The 22,363-nt window shown below is 43.0% G+C and overlaps 1 protein-coding gene across 4 annotated transcripts in view; it reads right to left on the bottom strand.

Annotated features, from left to right (window-relative positions):
- Window positions 1-1,844: 1,844 nt before the first annotated feature.
- LOC112227602 (small muscle protein X-linked) overlaps window positions 1,845-22,363 on the bottom strand; it is a 29,237-nt gene continuing 8,718 nt past the window's right edge. For 3 of the 4 annotated variants that reach the window (XM_024392394.2, XM_042314233.1, XM_024392395.2), the window contains 4 exons: window positions 15,754-15,815; window positions 5,866-5,952; window positions 4,016-4,179; window positions 1,845-2,448 (listed from right to left, as the gene is read on the bottom strand). In XM_024392394.2, the coding sequence (XP_024248162.1) occupies window positions 4,027-4,179; window positions 5,866-5,952; window positions 15,754-15,789 (276 nt within the window). In that variant the 5' untranslated portion in view covers window positions 15,790-15,815 and the 3' untranslated portion in view covers window positions 1,845-2,448; window positions 4,016-4,026. Of the gene's footprint in view, window positions 2,449-3,999; window positions 4,180-5,865; window positions 5,953-15,753; window positions 15,816-22,363 lie in introns of all 4 variants that reach the window. The other variant, XM_024392396.2, reaches the window with a different exon arrangement.

The raw sequence follows: 22,363 nt of genomic DNA on the forward strand, positions 1-22,363 counted from the left end.
TATTATGACTTTATTATCTGTCGTGCTCAAATACCTGTGATTAGCCTCAGGCGTTTGTGTGTACGTGTGTGTTTGTTCTCCATTCTCCTGAAAATGGTGTCATCATACTCATTAAAAATATATATTTTTAACACAGACGCTGTGTGAAATTAATCTTAAATTTAATGTTTTACCCCAGTAGATTTGCAGTCTGGTATAGTGTTGACGTTTGGTTTGGTGCTGTGGTCTGTAGCCATATTGTTTTTATTGTAGGCTGCAGTACCCCGACTAGCAGTTGTAACCAGTCGAATACACTGTGACCTGGTGGAAACTAAATTTAGACACATCTGCCCTCTGCTTTTGCTCTCCAGGGCAGACTCTGTGTGAGTGTGTGTGTGACGATGATGGATGAGTGTCTTGTGATTCATGTAGTGATACTGAAGGGTGGGAACAGAGGAGTGAAAGTGATGACACATACACACGGACCTACACACTGCTCTGTGTGTGTATGTGTGTGTGTGTGTGTGTGTGTGTGTGTGTGTGTGTGTCATGTGTCTGTCTGTGTGGCTGCCTGTTGTGTATATGACAGAGACCGTGCCACTATGTAGAATCAAGATATAATTTATTGCAACAGTTGCTAAGGAATCCATCATCTCCTAGAAACCATTTTGATTATAAGGGAATTTCAAACAATTAAAACATCACAATATTCTGATGTCATCACAGTCCACCGAATACATTCTGATGTCATCACAACCCACCATACACATTCTGATGACATCACAACCCACCATACACATTCTGATGACATCACAACCCACCATACACATTCTGATGACATCACAACCCACCATACACATTCTGATGACATCACAACCCACCATACACATTCTGATGACATCAGTCCACCAGATACATTCTCCAGATTGTGTCTTGTTCACATTGACAGTTAAAGATGTAAAAGGTAGCAGAGCTGTAACAGAGCTGTAATGTTGTGATGTCTATTGGTGCGTTAGTAAATTCACTCTGACTATCTAATCCTATTCCAGAGCACTCATCGTCTGAGTGTACCAGAGTCCAAAATAACTGATTAATTTACGAGCACCCATTGAATATGATCAGTGTCAGTAAACGTTGGCAAAGAAATATAAATATATTGTTGTCAGCAGCACAATTACAGTCACCAATGCTCTGGATAACATGAAAACATCCTATCCAGCTCTGCTATGGTAAATGGTCAGAGTGAGGTGTTGTTTCATTTGTGTCTGGAAGTAGCTAGCAAGCTAGTCAACTTTAGCCAGTTATCTTGGGTGCTTGACAGCCGTTGTTAGGTCAGAACGCTGAGCTGATTAACCGCCAGTGTCCAGTGTGAGCTCTGATTAACCGCCAGTGTCCAGTGTGAGCTCTGATTAGTCCAAGAGTGAAACGCTCTGAATTTACTAATTCTGCACTCTTGCACTCCAGAGTGAATTTACAAACAAACCCTATAACTAGTCTGGTTGTAGTCTTTTCTATATGAGGTAACACAGAGACCTATAGCTACCAGGGCTGGATGTATTATTGTTAAATTTAGTTCACTTCAATTCAGTCTATCCCTAACCCTAACTTCACTGCATGGGAAATTAAACCAGTTATGCGTTTGTTGAAGTAGATGGCCTATTGCAGGTCATTCGCCTGGTGGAGTTGTCTGTAGCTGACAGGGTTAGGTGTAGTCTGGTATAGCTGTCTGTAGCTGATAGGGTTAGGTGTAGTCTGGTATAGTTGTCTGTAGCTGATAGGGTCTGTCTGTGGAGTTGTCTGAGCTGAGGGTTAGGTGTAGTAGCTGATAGGGTTAGTGTAGTCTGATATAGTTGTAGCTGATAGGGTCAAGTATAGTCTGGTGGTAGTTGTCTGTAGCTGATAGGGTCAAGTATAGTCTGGTGGAGTTGTCTGTAGCTGATAGGGTTAGGTGTAGTCTGGTATAGCTGTCTGTAGCTGATAGGGTTAGGTGTAGTCTGATATAGTTGTCTGTAGCTGATAGGGTCAAGTATAGTCTGGTGGTAGTTGTCTGTAGCTGATAGGGTTAGGTGTAGTCTGGTATAGTTGTCTGTAGCTGATAGGGTTAGGTGTAGTCTGGTATAGCTGTCTGTAGCTGATAGGGTTAGGTGTAGTCTGGTATAGTTGTCGTCTATCAGTTGATGATTTACGTTGGGTCTGGTATTTGTAGTTCATCAGTAGAAGCTGCAGGGTGGGTGTGGTAGTTGTAGTCCATCAGTAGAAGATGCTGGGTGGGTGTGGTAGTTGTAGTCCATCAGAAGAAGATGCAGGGTGGGTGTGGTAGTTGTAGTCCATCAGTAGAAGATGCAGGGTGGGTGTGGGTCTGATGAGAAACCTGTAGTACTCCTTGAGTATCCCCAACAGTACACATTTTATTGTATCCCTGGACAAGCACACCTGATTCAGTACTGGAGGAGAAGTTGGGAAACACCGCTGTAGGACACAGAAACATAAAGACTTAGCTAGGTTATCTTTTTCATATTTTAATGTCACCCTTATTTAACCATACAGTGTTCACAAAGTTACGCATTAAAAACAACACATTTCCAGGGCCAAACAGAAAACCTTTCTACTCATAACCCAAATAAGTACTCATAACCCAAATGAGTATTCATAACCAAAACGTATGCCGCCAAACATACCCTCATAAAACTAACTATCCTACCGATCCTCAACTTTAGCAATGTCATCTACAAAATAGCCTCCAACACTCTATTCAGCAAACTGGATGCAGTCTATCACTGTGCCATCCATTTTGATACCAAAGCCCCATATACTACCCACCATTGTGACCTGTACGCTTACTGAAGCTGGAGACTTATATTTCCCTCACTAACTTTAAACATCAGCTATCTGAGCAGCTAACCGATCACTGCAGCTGTACATAGTCCATCTGTAAATAGCCCAGCCAATTTACCTACCTCATCCCCATATTGTTTTATTTACTTTTCGGCTATTTTGCACACCAGTATTTCTACTTGCACATCATCATCTGCTCATCTATCACTCCAGTGTTAATTTGCTTAATTGTAATGATTTCGCTACTATGGCCTATTTATTGCCTTACCTCCTCACGTCACTTGCACACACTGTATATAGACTTTCTTTTTTTTCCTATTGTGTTATTGACTATATGCTTGTTTATTCCATGTGTAACTCTGTTATTGTTTGTGTCGCACTGCTTTGCTTTATCTTGGCCAGGTCGCAGTTGTAAATGAGAACTTGTTCTCAACTAGCCTACCTGGTTAAATAAAGGTGAAATATATATATTTTTTTAAGTACTCATAACCCCTGATAAGTCTTCAAACCAAATAAGTACAAATAACCCAAATAAGTATCAAACCCAAATAAGAAGTCATAATCCCAAATAAATACTCATATACTCTAATAAATACTCATAACCCAAATAAATACTCACAATCCAAATGAGTACACATAACCGTTAATAAATACTCATCACCCAAATAAGCACTCATAATCCCTAATACGTACTAATAGCACCTAATAAGTACTCATAACTGAAATAAGTACTCATAACCCAAATAGGTACTCACAATCCAAATGAGTACTCATAACCCCTAATAGGTATTCATAACCCAAATAACTGGCTCCATAACCCCTAATAAGTAGTCATAACCCAAATAATTACCCTGATCCCCTAAAAGTACCCATAACCCCAAATAAGTGGTCATAACCCAAATAAGTACCTATAATCCAAATAAATTCCCATAATCCCTAATAAGTACCCATAACCCCAAATAAGTGGTCATAACCCAAATAAGTACCTATAATCCAAATAAATTCCCATAATCCCTAATAAGTACTCACAACCCCAAATAAGTACTCATAACCCCTAATAAGAATAATACACATCCCACACTGACATCTTGTAGTGAAATCCTAAAAATGCATCTACTGCAATGTTTTTCATGGTTGAAGTGGACATCAGTGTGTGTGTGTGTGTGTGTGTGTGTGTGTTTGTACCAGTGTGTGTCTGTACCAGTGTGTGTGTTAGTCCTTGGTGACCCATCGTAGTTCACTCTTGACGTTCTGCAGCTCTGATAGGTTGACTGCTGGACCAGGAAGCTTCATCGATCCTGGCAATGGCTTCTTCTCCTCTGGCGACAGGGCCGTGGCTTCCTGCAGGGGGTCTGGGGGAGGAGCCTGTTCAAAAAGAGTTTCCTATTGTGTATTTACAATTGAAGTCGGAAGTTTACATACACCTTAGCCAAATACATTTAAACTCAGTTTTTCACAATTCCTGACATTTAATCCTAGTAAAAATCCCTGTTAAATTTATTTTAAGAATGTGAAATGTCAGAATAATAGTAGAGAGAATGATTTATTTCAGCTTTTATTTCTTTCATCACATTGCCAGTGGGTCAGAAGTGTACATACACTCAATTAGTATTTGGTAGCATTGCCTTTAAATTGTTTAACTTGAGTCAAATGTTTTGGGTAGCCTTCAACAAGCTTCCCACAATAAGTTGGGTGAATTTTGGCATATTCCTCCTGACAGAGCTGGTGTAACTGAGTCAGGTTTGTAGTCCTCCTTGCTTGCACGTGCTTTTTCAGTTCTTCCCTCACATTTTCCATAGGATTGAGGTCAGGGTCTTGTGATGGCCACTCCAATACCTTGACTTTGTTGTCCTTAAGCCATTTTGCCACAACTTTGGAAGCTTGGGGCCATTGTCCATTAGAAGATACATTTGCAACCAAGCTTTAACTTCCTTACTGATGTCTTGAGATGTTGATTCAAAATATCCACAATTTTTCTCCCTCATGATGCCATCTATTTTGTGAAGTGCATCAATCCCTCCTGCAGCAAAGCACCCACACAACATGATGCTGCCACCCCGTGCTTCTCGGTTGGGATGGTGTTCTTCGACTTGCAAGCCTCCCCTTTTTCCTCCAAACATAACGATGGTCATTATGGCCAAACAGTTCTATATTTGTTTTATCACACCATAAGATATTTCTCCAAAAAGTACGATTTTTGTCCCAATGTGCAGTTGCAAACCGTAGTCTGGCTTTTTCATGGCGGTTTTGGAGAACTGGCTTCTTCCTTGCTGAGCAGCCATTCAGGTTATGTCAGTATAGGACTCGTTTTACTGTGGATATAGATACTTTTGTACCTGTTTCCTCCAGCATCTTCACAAGGTCCTTTGCTGTTGTTCTGGGATTGATTTACACTTCTCACACCAAAGTACGTTCATCTCTAGGAGACAGAACGCGTCTCCTTCCTGAGTGGTTTGACGGCTGCATGGTCCCATGATGTTTATACTTGCATACTATCGTTTGTACAGATGAACGTGGTACCTTCAGGCATTTGGAAATTGCTCCCAAGGATGAACCAGACTTGTGGAGGTCTACAATTCTTTTTCTGAGGTCTTGGCTGATTTCTTTTGATTTTTTCCATGATGTCAAGCAAAGAGGCACTGAGTTTGAAGGTACGCCTTGAAATACATCCACAGGTACACCTCCAATTGACTCAAATTATGTCAGAATCTTCTAAAGCCATGACATCATTTGCTGGAATTTCCCAAGCTGTTTAAAGGCACAGTCAAATTAGTGTATCTAAACTCTTGTCCAACTGGAATTGTGATGCAGTGAGTTAGAAGTGAAAAAATCTGTCTGTAAACAATTGTTGGAAAAATGACTTGTGTCATGCACAAAGTAGATAGTCATGCACAAAAACAATAGTTTGTTAACAATAAATTTGTGGAGTGGTTGAAAAACGAGTTTTATTTACTCCAACTTAAGTGTATCTAAACTTCCGACTTCAACTGTAGGTCCTCAAGCCATATTGGTGCGTGTTTGTTTATGTGTGTGTGTGTGTGTGTGTCTGACCTCCTCTGTGTCTACAGTATCCTCTCTCCTCTTGACAGGATGTCCCGCACCTGGACGCAGCGCTCCCATCGGAATATTTAGATTTGCCTGTTGGACAGGAGCAACAACCAATCAGACACACTCAACTCTCGAGGCCACATGTACAGCTTTCCAATTCTCTGTCCTTTCTCCTGAAATGCATTCGTTCACTCCTCAGCATTCGTTCACTCCTCAGCATTCGTTCACTCCTCAGCATTCGTTCACTCCTCAGCATTCGTTCACTCCTCAGCATTCGTTCACTCCTCAGCATTCGTTCACTCCTCAGCATTCATTCACTCCTCAGCATTCGTTCACTCCTCAGCATTCGTTCACTCCTCAGCACACATTTAAGAGCATTGGATTGGTGTAAACCTCCTCTAGACTCTTTGCAAGTTATTTACTTATAGATCCCTAAGTATTGCGTGTGTATTGACTGATGTGTGTGTGAACCTAGTGTCTGTCTTGCCACAAAACCATCTGCTTTGGTTACAGACACTACATCCTGGTTTGGTCCTGTTCTATTAAGAGTATGGAAATGAAACACACACCCACACACACACACACACACACACACACACACACACACACACACACACACACACACACACACACACACACACACACACACACACACACACACACACACACACACACACACACACACACACACACAGTGTGCTTAACATATTATGAATGTCGGTATTGTCTCATCTTATCTATCAACGTAGACAGGGCTCTAACTCCCTAGCTCCACAATGAGATAGGGTGCAGGCCAGGCAGCAGGCTGTTTGCCAGCCTGCCAGCATAGTGGAGTCTGCCACTAGCACAGTCAGTGTTGTCAGCTAAGCTTTCCTCATTGAGACCGTGTCTGTGCCACAAATCTAAACATGGCGGTGTTCACCTTAACAATCTCACTGGAATAAAGACCTCCTCCATTCCTGCCATTATTGAAATAGATTGTGATAATCTCACATCTTAATAGGACTAATTCATGTTAGATACCTCACTTCCAAGGCAGTCATAGTCAATGTATCTGGACCTACTCACTGTCACAGTCATACCCTGGATCTAGTTTAGTCCCATGGGTTAAATATTGTGGATCGAAATGTTTTTCCTCATAATCCTGGACTATCGGACCCCCATCTTATTATACACTGCTCAAAAAAATTAAGGGAACACTAAAACAACACATCCTAGATCTGAATGAATGAAATATTCTTATTAAATACTTTTTTCTATACATAGTTGAATGTGCTGACAACAAAATCACACAAAAATGATCAATGGAAATCAAATGTATCAACCCATGGAGGTCTGGATTTGGAGTCACACTCAAAATTAAAGTGGCAAACCACACTACAGGCTGATCCAACTTTGATGTAATGTCCTTAAAACAAGTCAAAATGAGGCTCAGTAGTGTGTGTGGCCTCCACGTGCCTGTATGACCTCCCTACAATGCCTGGGCATGCTCCTGATGAGGTGGCGGATGGTCTCCTGAGGGATCTCCTCAGGAGACCAGGAGACTAAAGCATCCGCCAACTCCTGGACAGTCTGTGGTGCAACGTGGCGTTGGTGGATGGAGCAAGACATGATGTCCCAGATTTGCTCAATTGGATTCAGGTCTGGGGAACGGGCGGGCCAGTCCATAGCATCAATGCCTTCCTCTTGCAGGAACTGCTGACACACTCCAGCCACATGAGGTCTAGCATTGTCTTGCATTAGGAGGAACCCAGGGCCAACCGCACCAGCCTATGGTCTCACAAGGGGTCTAAGGATCTCATCTCGGTACCTAATGGCAGTCAGGCTATCTTTGGCGAGCACATGGAGGGCTGTGCGGCCCCCCAAAGAAATGCCACCCCACACCATGACTGACCCACCGCCAAACCGGTCATGCTGGAGGATGTTGCAGGCAGCAGAACGTTCTCCATGGCGTCTCTAGACTCTGTCACATCTGTCACATGTGCTTAGTGTGAACCTGCTTTCATCTGTGAAGGAAATGGCGCTCCAACAAACTGGAAGTTTTCCAACTAGCTTGGAATGACAGTACCGTGCAGTATCCAGAAGAGTCCTCACCACAAACTGGAAGTCTTCCGAAGCTTGGAATGACAGTACCGTCAGTATCCAGAAGAGCCCTCACCACCAAACTGGAAGTCTTCCGACTAGCTTGGAATGACAGTACCGTGCAGTATCCAGAAGAGCCCTCACCACCAAACTGGAAGTCTTCCGAAGCTTGGAATGACCCAGTATCCAGAAGAGCCCACCGCCAAACTGGAAGTCTTCCGACTAGCTTGGAATGACAGTACCGTGCAGTATCCAGAAGAGCCCTCACCACCAAACTGGAAGTCTTCCGACTAGCTTGGAATGACAGTACCGTGCAGTATCCAGAAGCCCTCACTGCTGCTTGATCAGCCTACTTTTCCAACCTAATTGAGGAGAATAAAAACAATCGAACATTTACGTATCTTTGATACTGTCGCAAAGCAAAAAGCAGCATTCCCCAAGTGAGTATGGCCTTTACTTCATCAGTGATGACTTGATGATCTTCTTTGATGAAAAGATCATGATCATCGGAAAGCAAACTATGGACTCCTCGTTGAATCTGCGTATTTCTCCAAAACTTAGTTATCCTGAGTGCATAGAACTGCCACGACCTAGGATTTAAAAAAATAATAATAATTTCACCTTTATTTAATCAGGTAGGCTAGTTGAGAAAAAGTTCTTATTTGCAACTGCGACCTGGCCAAGATAAAGGATCAATAGAGACACTCAAGTTTTTTATGCTCTCTCGACACATTCACCAAATAGTCATGGCCTCTAAACCAGCTGCTTACTGGACCCAATTCCAACTAAACTACTGAAAGAGCTACTTCCTTTGCTAGGCCCTCCTATGTTGAACATAATAAACATCGTCCACCCTATCGTCCGGATGTGCACCAAACTCACTAAAAGTGGCAGTAATAAAGCCTCTCCTGAAAAAGCCAAACCTTGACCGGCCTATATCTAATCACCCATTCCTCTTAACCATTTTAGAAAAAGCTGTTGCAGCAACTTACTGCCTTCCTGAAGACAAATAACGTATACGAAACACTCCAGTACATTTTAGACCCCATCATCGTACTGACTGCACTATTGAAGGTGGTAAATAACCTTTTAATGGCGACAGACCAAGGCTCTGCATCTTTCCTCGTGCTCCTAGACCTTAGTGACACTTTTGACACCATTGATCACCACATTCTTTTGGAGAGATTGGAAGTCATAATTGGTCTGCTCCCTCTCTGGCCTCTAGGTCACCAGGCTGCTCGTTATGGCGCACACCTGTCACCATCATTAAGTGCATCAGCATATGATGACACTCACCTGAACTCCATCACCTCCTTGATTAACTGCCCTTTATATGTCACTCCCTTTGGTTCCTTCCCCAGGCGTCATTGTTTCTGTTCCATGTCTGTGTGCTGTCCGTGTTTCTTAGTTTGTATTATGTTGTGTTAATTTATTAAAACACTCACTCCCTGAACTTGGTTCCCGACTCTCAGCGCACATCGTTACATACATGGACAAGTTCTGGCCCGGTTTAGATCTTATATCAGTTTGTCTCTGTGGGGGGTTTGTCCTCTGAAAAATAAATTGTACGTTTCAGTATTCCTCAAGGTTCCGTTTTAGGACCACTATTGTTTTCACTATATATTCTACCTCTTGGTAATGTCATTCGGAAACACAATGTCAACTTTCATTGCTATGCAGACGACACACAGCTGCACATTATGATGAAACATGGTAAAACCCTAAAATTGCCTACCCTGGAAGTCTCTGTTTCAGACATAAGGAAGTGGATGGTGGCAGAGATGCTAGTTCTAGGTCCCAAGAAATAACGAGATCTGTTGTTGGATCTGACAATTAATCTTGATGGTTGTACTGCCGTCACAAATAAATCTCCGAAGGACTGCGTTACTTTGGACCCTAATTTCTATTTTGACGAACATATCAAGAATATTTCAAGGGCAGCTTTTTTCCATCTTCTTAACCTTGCAAAAATCTTTTTTTTTTAAATGATGCAGAAAAGCTAATCCATGCTATTATCACTTCTAGATTAGATGACTGCAATGGAGTACTCTCTAGCTACCCGGATAAAGCACTAAAGCAACTTCAGTTAGTGGTAAATACGGCTGCTAGAATCTTGACAAGAACCCCAAAAATGTATGATATTACTCCAGTGCTAGCCTCTCTACACTGACTTCCTGTTAAGGCTAGGGCTGATTTCAAGGTTTTCATGGACTTTCTCCTACTTATCTCTCTGATTTGGTCCTGTTGTATATACTGTACCTACACATACGTTATGGTCACAAGACACAGACCTCCTTAATGTTCATAGAATTTGTTAGCAAACAGCTGGAGGCAGGGCTTTCTCATATTTTTTTATTTTTTTATTTTACCTTTATTTAACTAGGCAAGTCAGTTAAGAACAACTTCTTATTTTCAATGACAGCCTAGGAACAGTGGGTTAACTGCCTGTTTAGGGGCGGAACGACAGATTTGTACCTTGTCAGCTCGGGGATTTGAACTTGCAACCTTTTGGTTACTAGTCCAACTCTCTAACCACTAGGCTACCCTAGCTACACTTTTATGGAATCGTCTGCCTATCCATGTGAGAGACTCAGAGTCGGTCTTGACCTTTAAGTCTTTATGTTGTCTTAGCCGTGTCTGAATCCTGGCTTAGGAAAACCACCAAAAACCCTGAAATCTCCATCGCTAACTATAACGTTTTCCGCCAAGATAGAACTGACAAAGGGGGCGGTGTTGCAATCTACTGCAAAGATAGCCTGCAGAGTTCTGTATTACTATCTAAGTCTGTACCCAAACCATTTGAGCTTCTACTTCTAAAAATGCACCTTTACAGAAACAAGTCTCTCACTGTTGCCGCTTGATATAGACTTCCCTCTGCCCCCAACTGTACCCTCGATACCATATGTGAATTGATTGCCCCCCATCTATCTTCTGAGCTCGTGCTACTAGGTGACCTAAACTGGGACATGCTTATTAAAACCCCGGCCATCCTACAATCTAAGCTTGATGCCCTCAATCTCACACAAATTATCAATGAACCGAGCAGGTACAACCCCAAATCAGTAAACACCCTCATAAATGTCATCCTAACTATCTCACCCTCCAAAAACACCTCTGCTGTTTTCAATCAAGATCTCAGCGATCACTTTTTCATTGACTGCATCCGTAATGGGTCTGCGACCAAACGACCACCCCTCATCACTGTCAAACGCTCCCTGAAACACTTCTGCAAGCAGGCCTTTCTAATCGACCTGGCCGGGGTATCCTGGAATGACATTGACCTTATCACGTCAGTAGATGATGCCTGGCTATTCTTTAAAAGTGCCTTCCTCACCATCTTAAATAAGCATGCCCATCTCAAAAAATGTAGAACTAGGAATAGATATAGTCCTTGGTTCACTCCGGACCTGCTGCCCTTGACCAGCATCAAAACATCCTGTGGCATTCTGCATTAACATCGAATAGCCCCCGTGATATGCAACTTTTCAGGGAAGTTAGGAACAAATATGCACAGGCAGTTAGAAAAGCTAAGGCAAGCTTTTTCAAACAGAAATTTGCATCCTGTAGTAATAACTCAAAAAAGTTAAGAGAATAAGAGCACCTCCTCCCAGCTGCCCACTGCTCTGAGGCTAGGAAACACTGTCACCACCGATAAATCCACTATAATTGAGAATTTCAATAAACATTTCTCTACGGCTGGCCATGCTTTCCACATGGCTACCCCTACCCCAGTCAACTGCCCTGCACCCACCACAGCAACCAGCCAAAGCCCCCACCATTTCTCCTTTACCCAAATCCAGATAGCAGATGTTCTGAAAGAGCTGCAAAATCTGGACCCCAACAAATCAGTCGGGCCAGACAATCTGGACCCTCTCTTTCTAAAATGATCTGCCAAAATTGTTGCAACCCCTATGACTAGCCTGTTCAACCTCTCTTTTGTATCGTCTGAGATTCCCAAAGATTGGAAAGCTGCCGCGGTCATCCCCCTCTTCAAAGGGGGTGACACTCTAGACCCAAACTGCTACAGACCGATATCTATCCTACCCTGTCTTTCTAAGGTCTTCGAAAGCCAAGTTAACAAACAGATTCTGACCATTTCGAATCCCACCATATCTTCTCCGCTATGCAATCTGGTTTCAGAGCTGGTCACGGGTGCACCTCAGCCATGCTAAAGGTTCTAAACGACATCATAACCGCCATCGATAAGAGACATTACTGTGCAGCTGTATTCATCGACCTGGCCAGACTTGACAGCCTTGGTTTCTCAAATGATTGCCTCGCCTGGTTTACCAACTACTTCTCTGATAGAGTTCAGTGTGTCAAATCGGAGGGCCTGTTGTCTGGACCTCTGACAGTCTCTATGGGGATGCCACAGGGTTCAATTCTCAGGCCGACTCTCTTTTCTGTATACATCAATGATGTTGCTCTTGCTGCTGGTGATTCTCTGATCCACCTCTACGCAGTCGACACCATTCTGTATACTTCTGGCCCCACCTTGGACACTGTGTTAACTAACCTCCAGACGAGCGTCAATGCCATACAACTCTCCTTCCGTGGCCTCCAACTGCTCTTACACGCAAGTAAAACTAAATACATGCTTTTCAATCGATCACTGCCCGAACCTGCTCTCCAGAGTAGTGATGCTGGACGGCTCTGACTTAGAATACATGGACAACTACAAATACCTGGGTGTCTGGTTAGACTGTAAACTCTCCTTCCAGACTCACATTAAGCATCTCCAATCCAACATTAAATCTAGAATCGGCTTCCTATATCGCAACAAAGCATCCTTCACTCATGCTGCCAAACATACCCTCGTAAAACTGACCATCCTACCGATCCTCGCCTTCAGTGATGTCATCTATAAAATAGCCTCCAACACTCTACTCAACAAATTGGATGCAGTCTATCACAGTGCCATCCGTTTTGTCACCAAAGCCCCATACACTACCCACCATTGTTCCCTGTACGCTCTCGTTGGTTGGCACTCGCTTCATACTCGTCTCCAAATACACTGGCTACAGGTTATCTACAAGTCTCTGCTAGGTAAAGCCCCGCCTTATCTCAGCTCACTGGTCACCATAGCAGCACCCACTCGTAGCACGCGCTCCAGCAGGTATATCTCACTGGTCACCCCCAAAGCCAATTCCTCCTTTGGTCATCTTTCCGTCCAGTTCTCTGCTGCCCATGACTGGAACGAATTGCAAAAATCTCTGAAGCTGGAGACTCACATCTCCCTCACTAGCTTTAAGCACCAGCTGTCAGAGCAGCTTACAGATCACTGCACCTGTACATAGACCATCTGTAAACAGCCCATCTACCTACCTCATCCCCATACTGGTATTTATTTATTTAGCTCCTGTGCACCCCAGTATCTCTACCAGTATTGTTCTACTGTATTATTGACTGTATGTTTTGTTTATTCCATGTTTAACTCTGTGTTGTTGAATGTGTCGAATTGCTATGCTTTGTCTTGGCCAGGTCGCAGTTGCAAATGATAACTTGTTCTCAACTAGCCTACCTGGTTAAATAAAGGTGTTCTCAACTAGCCTACCTGGTTAAATAAAGGTGTTCTCAACTAGCCTACCTGGTTAAAAAAGGTGTTCTCAACTAGCCTACCTGGTTAAATAAAGGTTAAATAGTATGTTTTTTATATTTTTTTATTGAAGACTCATCTATTCAGTATGTCCTTTGATTGAGTGTAGTCTTTCCCAGGGGTGTGATGTTGAATGGTAAGGCACTGGGGCGACGAACTTGCTTTAATTATAGCCCTGGTATTGGAGAGCTACAGAGCTACAGGCTTTAGTTCCAGTCCTGGTCCTGGAGAGCTACAGAGCTACAGGCTTTAGTTCCAGTCTTGGTCCTGGAGAGCTACAGAGCTACAGGCTTTAGTTCCAGTCCTGGTCCTGGAGAGCTACAGAGCTACAGGCTTTAGTTCCAGTCTTGGTCCTGGAGAGCTACAGAGCTACAGGCTTTAGTTCCAGTCCTGGTCCTGGAGAGCTACAGAGCTACAGGCTTTAGTTCCAGTCTTGGTCCTGGAGAGCTACAGAGCTACAGGCTTTAGTTCCAGTCCTGGTCCTGGAGAGCTACAGAGCTACAGGCTTTAGTTCCAGTCTTGGTCCTGGAGAGCTACAGAGCTACAGGCTTTAGTTCCAGTCCTGGTCCTGGAGAGCTACAGAGCTACAGGCTTTAGTTCCAGTCTTGGTCCTGGAGAGCTACAGAGCTACAGACTTTAGTTCCAGTCCTGGTCCTGGAAAACTACAGAGCTACAGGCTTTAGTTCCAGTCCTGGTCCTGGAAAACTACAGAGCTACAGGCTTTAGTTCCAGTCCTGGTCCTGGAGAGCTACAGAGCGACACGGTTTAGCTTTAGTTCTGGTTGTAGAGAGATACACAGATACAGGCTTTAGTTATATTCCTGGTCCTATAACCCTGCATGCGCCCTGGTCCTGGAGAGCTACAGAGCGACACGGTTTAGCTTTAGTTCTGGTTGTAGAGAGATACACAGATACAGGCTTTAGTTATATTCCTGGTCCTATAACCCTGCATGCGCCCTGGTCCTGGAGAGATACAGAGCTACATGCTTTAGTTCTAGTCCTGGTTCTGGAAAACTACAGAGCTACAGGCTTTAGTTCTAGTCCTGGTCCTGGAGAGCTACAGAGCTACAGGCTTTAGTTCTAGTCCTGGCCCTTGAGAGCTAGAGGCTTTAATTAGAGCCATGCACTATCCCTGCTCCTGGAGAGTTACAGAACTGCAGGTTTTAGTTCTATCCCTGGTCCTTGAGAGCTAGAGGCTTTAGTTAGAGCCATGCACTACCCCTGCTCCTGGAGAGTTACAGAACTGCAGGTTTTAGTTCTAGTCCTGGTCCTTGAGAGCTACACGCTTTATGTCTCAACCCAGTCCTGGAGAGCTACAGAGCAACAGAGTTACTAGTTCTGGACCTAGTCCTGGATAGCTTTCCAAGTGTTTTCAAACAAAAAATCAAATGTGATGTTGATGAATCATTGTGGAAAACTATTTGGATTTGAAAAAAGTAATCAATGTAAGGACATTTACTATTTTTATCACCTAAATCCAATGACATGTTTTGTTGATTTCACATTGAATTCACGTTGAATTCACATTGAACTCAACCAAATGTAAATCAATGCTAGATGTTGAACTGATGTCTTTGCCCAGTGGGAGAGCTACAGGTTGTATCTCTAACCCAACTCTAACTACACTAGAAACTGGGAGAGCTACAGGTTGTATCTCTAACCCAGCTCTAACTACACTAGAAACTGGGAGAGCTACAGGTTGTATCTCTAACCCAGCTCTAACTACACTAGACCAGTGGGAGAGCTACAGTTTGTATCTCTAACCCAGCTCTAACTACAACTAGACAACTGGCATCTAACTACACTAGACCAGTGGGAGAGCTACAGGTTGTATCTCTAAACCAGCTCTAACTACACTAGACCACTGGGAGAGCTACAGTTTGTATCTCTAACCCAGCTCTAACTACACTAGACCATTGGGAGAGCTACAGGTTGTATCTCTAACCCAGCTCTAACTACAACTAGACCACTGGCATCTAACTACACTAGACCAGTGGGAGAGCTACAGGTTGTATCTCTAACCCAGCTCTAACTACACTAGACCGCTGGGAGAGCTACAGATTTTAGTGAGGAGGTCCCTCTGTAGTGTCATTTATATTTTAAACAAAATAACTACTGTAGATGGATTCAAAACAGTACTATATTTTATTGAGAGAAATTATACACACACACACACACACACACACACACACACACACACACACACACTCCTACCTGCAGGGCTTTGACGTTGGACGATGGTTTAGACATGCTGCTTGTTCAGTCAGTCAACTATCCTGCAGGAAATACAAAGCATTGAGAAGGGTTAGGGTTAGAGTTAGACAGGTGAGAGAGCCTGGCTCAGATCAAACTGACGAGATTAGACCAGACAGGACTGGTGAGAGACTGAGTGTGTTTGTTTGTGTGTTTGTGTGCGTGTGTGTGTGTGTGTGTCTGTGTGTGTGTGTGTGTGTGTGTGTGTGTGTGTGTGTGTGTGTGTGTGTGTGTGTGTGTGTGTGTGTGTGTGTGTGTGTGTGTGTGTGTGTGTGTGTTGGGGGTGGGGGGCATTGCTGTCATGTGGGTTGGTTCAGGGGCCTGGGATAGTCTTTCAGTTGCCTGGCGACTCCCAAAGAGAGAGGCAGGTACAAAACTAACACCTGAATAATTTAACAGACAGAGAGAGGAAGTAATAGATAGAGGGGGAGAGAGAGAAGAAAGAGGAGAGATAGAGAGGGGGAGAGAAAGGGGGAGGTATAAAGAGGGAGTGGGGGAGGGATGGAGAGAAAGAGGAGAGGAGAGAGAGAGAGAGAGAGAGAGAGAGAGAGAGAGAGAGAGAAAGTTAGAGAATATGGGAGAGTGGGAGAGGGGGAGGGAGTGGAGAGAGTAGGAGAGAGAGAGGAGGAGAGGGGAGTGGAGAGAAGGGGGTGGGGGAGAGAGAGAGAGAGAGAGAGAGAGAGAGGGAGAGAGAGAGAGAGAGAAGAATCCATAGAGCACTTCTGGGAAAATTGGAACACACTGAACAAACACCAACAGTTATCTATCAAAACCGAGATGTATGGATGAACCACTTCTCTAATCTTTCTCGCTCTATAACAAAGAACAAACAGCAAAAACATATACATGATCAAATGTCAATCCTAGAATCAACTATTGAAGACTACCAGAACCCACTGGATTCTCCAATTCAATTGATTGAACTACAGGACAAAACACAAACCCTCCAACCAAAAAGGCCTCTAGTGTTGATGGAAATGAGACATGAAATGATCAAATATACTGACCACAAATTCCAATTGGCTATACTTAAAACGTTTGTGGTTTTCTGGGCCACTGGACCCGAGGGTAATAAAAGTGTGTGTGTAGGTAAAAACAAGTAAAAATGAAACAAAAAGATTTGCTGTGTGCCTTCACTCTGTCTTCCTCCTCCTTCCTGGGTCTGCTGTTTCAACACAGCACCAAGAACCTGTCCATCTCCCTGCCTGTCTGCCTGTCTGCCTGTCTCCCTGCCTGTCTGCCTGTCTGCCTGTCTGTCTGTCTGTCTGCCTGTCTGTCTGTCTGCCTGTCTGTCTGCCTGTCTGCCTGTCTGCCTGTCTGTCTGTCTGCCTGTCTGCCTGTCTGTCTGCCTGTCTGCCTGTCTGCCTGTCTGCCTGTCTGTCTGTCTGCCTGTCTGTCTGTCTGTCTGTCTGTCTGCCTGTCTGTCTGTCTGCCTGTCTGTCTGCCTGTCTGCCTGTCTGTCTGTCTGCCTGTCTGTCTGTCTGCCTGTCTGCCTGTCTGTCTGTCTGCCTGTCTGCCTGTCTGTCTGTCTGCCTGTCTGCCTGCCTGTCTGCCTGTCTGCCTGTCTGTCTGTCTGCCTGTCTGCCTGTCTGTCTGTCTGCCTGTCTGCCTGTCTGTCTGTCTGCCTGTCTGCCTGTCTGTCTGTCTGCCTGTCTGCCTGTCTCCTGCTTTTCTTGCACTTTTTACACTTTGTAGTGTGTGAAACTACACAATCTCTTGCGGGAACCTGGAAGATACATTGTAAAAAAAAAATCTGTATTTTCCCAAACTCTACCCCTGCCAGGTGCAAATTGAGGGAGGGACACAACAAATAAATAGCTTTGCATGTGTGGCTCCTTATCCCAATCAATCAGTATGGCAAAAAAATGATCTCTGCTTAGAGGGCCTTAGAGTAAAAAAAAAAATATGCAGAGAGAGAAGCCAGTGTGGAAGGAGGACGAAAAATGTTCAGAATATGAGGATTGTGTCTATGTTAATTCGGAGTCTGACAGTGAGTTGGAAGAGGATGAGGTCAACCCTCAGCCAGCCCCAGGACCAGCTCATCAGCAGTCTGCAGGAGGAGAATTATGGATGTCAAAACTTTTTGAAATGTAATGGTCTTCTTGCCCAGGAATGAGCCCCCCCTCAGTTGCCAATGTGATAAGGATACAACCAGGGCCGACGCAGATGGCGGTACTCATGTGCAGGACATAAAGTCTTCTTTTGAAATGTTCATCCCAGACACCATCCAGAAAATCATTCTGGACTGCACTATTTTGGAGGGAAGGCGTGTTTTTGGAGAGAGATGGAAGGAGAAGGACCAAACTCATTTACATGCATACTTTGGGGTTCTAATCCTTGCTGGTGTTTTCAAATCAAATGGGGAATCAACAGAATCCCTGTGGGATGCAGGAACTGGAAAATGACTTTTCCATGCAACAATGTCTGGAAAACTTCCACATTATTTCCAGGAATATCCACTTCGATAACCGATGCACCAGTTCGACAGCAGAGAGACAAGCTAGCTGCAATCAGATTAGTGTGGGACAAGTGGGTGGACCACTTTCCCCTGTTTTACAACTCTGGGCCCAATGTTACTGTTGATGACAGCTTATGCCATTTAGGGGCCGCTGCCCCTTCAGGCAGTACATACCGTCTAAAACCAATGGAATAAAGATCTGGGCTGCCTGTGATGCTGCTTCCTCATATGCATGGAATTTGCAAGTGTATACTAAAATCAAATATCAAATATCTACTGTTTGCTGATGATCTGGTGCTTCTGTCTCCAACCAAGGAGGACCAACAGCACCACCTAGACCTTCTGCATAGAATCTGTCAGACCTGGGCCCTGACAGTAAATGTCAGTAAGACAAAAATAATGGTGTTCCAAGTAAAGTTCAGTTGCCAGGACCTTAAATACAAATTCCATGTAGACACCGTTGCCCTAGAGCACATAAATAACTATACATACCTCTGCCTAAACATCGGCACAGGTAACTTCCACAAAGCTGTGAACGATCTGAGTGACCAAGAAGGGCCTTCTATGCCATCAAAAGGAACATCAAATTTGACACACCAATTAGGATCTGGGCTAAAATTACTTGAATCAGTTATAGAACCCATTGTCCTTTATGGTTGTGAGGTCTGGGGTCTGGTCACAAACAATAATTTACTAAATTGAGACTGCATGCAGAATTCTGCAAAAATATTATGTGTACAACTTAAAACCCCAAACAATGCATGCAGGGATACTTAGGGATACTTGGGGATACTTAATTTTGATAAACCCCCATATCGATTGGGTGAAATACCACAGTGTGCCATCCCAACAGCAATATTTGTGACCTGCTGCCACAAGAATAGGGCAACCAGTGAAGAACACACACCATGTTAAATACAACCCATATGTATGAAATGGAGTGGTGTAAAATTATAAATACAGCGCATATTTGTGTTTATTTATTTTCCCTTTTTTCTTTAATTAACTATTTGCACATCGTTAAAACACTGTTTATAGCCATAATATGACATTATAAATGTCTCTATTCCTTTGGAACTTTTATGAGTTTGTGTTCATTTTTCATTGTTTATTTCACTTTTGTTTATTATCTACAGCGCATTCGGAAAGTATTCAGACCCCTAGACCTTTCCCCCCAAATAATTACGTTACAGCCTTATTCTAAAATGGATTACATACATTTCCCCCCTCATCAATCTACACACAATACCCCATAACAACAAAGCAAAAATAGGTTTTTAGAAATTGCAGCAAATGTATTACAAATAAAAAACTGAAATATCACTTTTACATCAGTGTTCAGACCCTTTACTCAGTTCTTTGTAGAAGCACCTTTGGCAACAATTACAGCCTCAATCAAGTCTTCTTGGGTATGACGCTACAAGCTTGGCATACCTGTATATGGGAAGTTTCTCCCATTCTTCTCTGCAGATCCTCTCAAGCTCTGTCAGGTTGGATGGGGAGCGTATCTGCACAGCTAATTTCAAGTCTCTTTAGAGATGTTAGATCGGGTTCAAGTCTGGGCTCTGGCTTGGTTTTTTCTCTGACGTGCACTTTCAACTGTGGGACTTTATATAGACAGGTGTGTGCCTTTCCAAATCTTGTCCAATCAAGTGAATTTACCACTGGTGGACTCTAATCAAGTTGTAGAAACATTGCACTGTCGTGCATGAAAAGCCCAGGAGGCCGGACATTTCTGAGACACTGGAACTGGCGTGCCTGGCACCGTCAATCATATCACGCTCAAAATCTCTTCGATAACTATTTTTACCCAGTCTAACGTTCAATGGAACAGCAACTGAATGCCTGTCTGGGGTTGTGTACCTAATAAACTGGATACTGAGGATATATTATATTCCGAACTCTGACACGTTCTGATATTCTGATCTTAATGTCTTTCTTTTTTTTTTTGCATTTTGCATTATATTGTATTGTATTGTATTGTATTGTATTGTATTGTATTGTATTGTATTGTATTGTATTGTATTGTATTGTATTGTATTGTATTGTATTGCTTTCTGTGTATTATTACTGCACAAGCATTTTGCTGCACCTGTGATAACATCTGCAAATCTGTGTACACGACCAATACACTTTGATTTGATATATAGGCCTACTGCTGTGACTGATCTCCACGTTCCATGTGCTCATTTCTTTACCGCAATGGCTCACTGTGAATCAATGTGTCCATATGGCAGAGGCTGGTGCTCTCGCATTCCTCAAATTTGGGTAGAAATGGTAGGATAAATTGTACATAAGCTTCTACAAAATTGAAACTCACTCGCTGCCTATCTCAGCTACCCATGTTGTCAGGCGTCGCATTTTCTTGGAAAATGCAGTTCGCATGTTCTTCTTCGTCACGATCAGCTCAGAAATGGACAAATACAGATTTGAAATGACTAATTATATTGGCAATTTATCCCACTAAGTGAAACTCCCGGACAGCAGTTGTGAGTAGCCTAATTTGATTGCATAGGTTGTTGTCCATTTTACCTTTACCTGTCCTATTTTTAGGATATTTTCATTCATATTCATATCAAAGAGTATTCTGATTTGATAGGGCAAAAAAATCGAATTAAATCACATTTTATCACATACACGTATTTAGCAGATTATTGTGGGAGTAGCGAAATGCTTATGTTTCTAGCTCCAACTGTGCAGTAATAACTAACAATTCACAACAACACACACAAATCTAAAAGTGAATGAATGGAATTAAGAAATAGATAAATATAAGGATGAGCAATGTCAGAGTCCAGAGTATAAATACAGTATAAATATATATATATATATATATATATATATACAATATATATATACAATATATATATATACAATATATATATATATACAATATATATATATATATATATTGGGTTATATACATATATATATATATATGTGATGGGATGTATAGTCATGGACAGTATGTGGATATAATATTTAGTATATCTATAGAATACGTAGAATAGTATATATATATGTGATGGTATATATAGACATGGACAGTATGTGGATATGATATTTAGTATATTTATAGAATAGTATATATATGTGATGGTATATATACAGCAATAGTTAAATAGGATGGCCTTGACTAGAATACAGTATATACATATGAAATGAGTACAACAGTATGTAAACATTATTAAAGTGGCCGATGTCTATGTACAGCAGATTCTAAGGTGCAAGGTTGAGTAACCGGGTGGTAGTCGGGAAGGGTACTGGGTAGGAGGTCGGCTAGTGATGGCTATTTAACAGTTTGATGGCCTTGAGATAGAGGCTGTTTTTCAGTCTCTCGGTCCCAGCTTTGATTCACCTGTACTGACATTGTCTTAATAAAGGGATGAACAGGCTGTGGCTCGGGTGGTTGATGTCCTTGATGATCTTTTTGGCCTTCCTGTGATGTCCTAGAAGGCAGGCAGTGTGCCCCCAGTGATGCGTTTGGGAATACTGCACCACCCTCTGGAGAGCCCTGCGGTTGCAGATGGTGCAGTTGCCATACCAGGTAGTGATACAGCCCGACAAGATGTCGGTGTTCGCAACATGGCTGGTTTTCCCTTTGTAATCCGGGATTGCCTGGAGTCCCTGACACATACGTCTCGTGTCTGAGACACTGAATTGCGACTCTGCCTTGTCTCTGTACTGACTTTTTCCTTTTTTCGTTACATTACAGAGTGCACTGTTTGTATTAAACCATATTCCCAATCACCTTGCCGTGGTTAAATGTGGTGGTTCGTGCATTCAGTTTTGCGCAAATGCTTCCATCTGTCCATGGTTTTTGGTTTGGGTAGGATTAAATAATCACAGTGGGATCACCATCCCTATACACTTCTTGATGAACTCAGTCACAGTGTCATTGTATACGTCAATGTTATTCTCAGAGGCAACACGGAACATATCCCAGTCCACGTGCTCAAAACAATCTTGAAGCATGGATCCTGATTGGTCAGTCCAGTGTTGAGTAGACCTTAGCATGGGTACTTCCTGTTTGAGTTTCTGCCTATAGGAAGGGAGGAGCAGAATGGAGTTGTGATCTGATTTGCTGAAGGGAGGGTGGGGGAGGGCCTTGTA

The sequence above is a fragment of the Oncorhynchus tshawytscha genome, unplaced genomic scaffold (genome assembly GCF_018296145.1).
Source record: "Oncorhynchus tshawytscha isolate Ot180627B unplaced genomic scaffold, Otsh_v2.0 Un_contig_1997_pilon_pilon, whole genome shotgun sequence".
Classification (NCBI taxonomy): domain Eukaryota; kingdom Metazoa; phylum Chordata; class Actinopteri; order Salmoniformes; family Salmonidae; genus Oncorhynchus; species Oncorhynchus tshawytscha.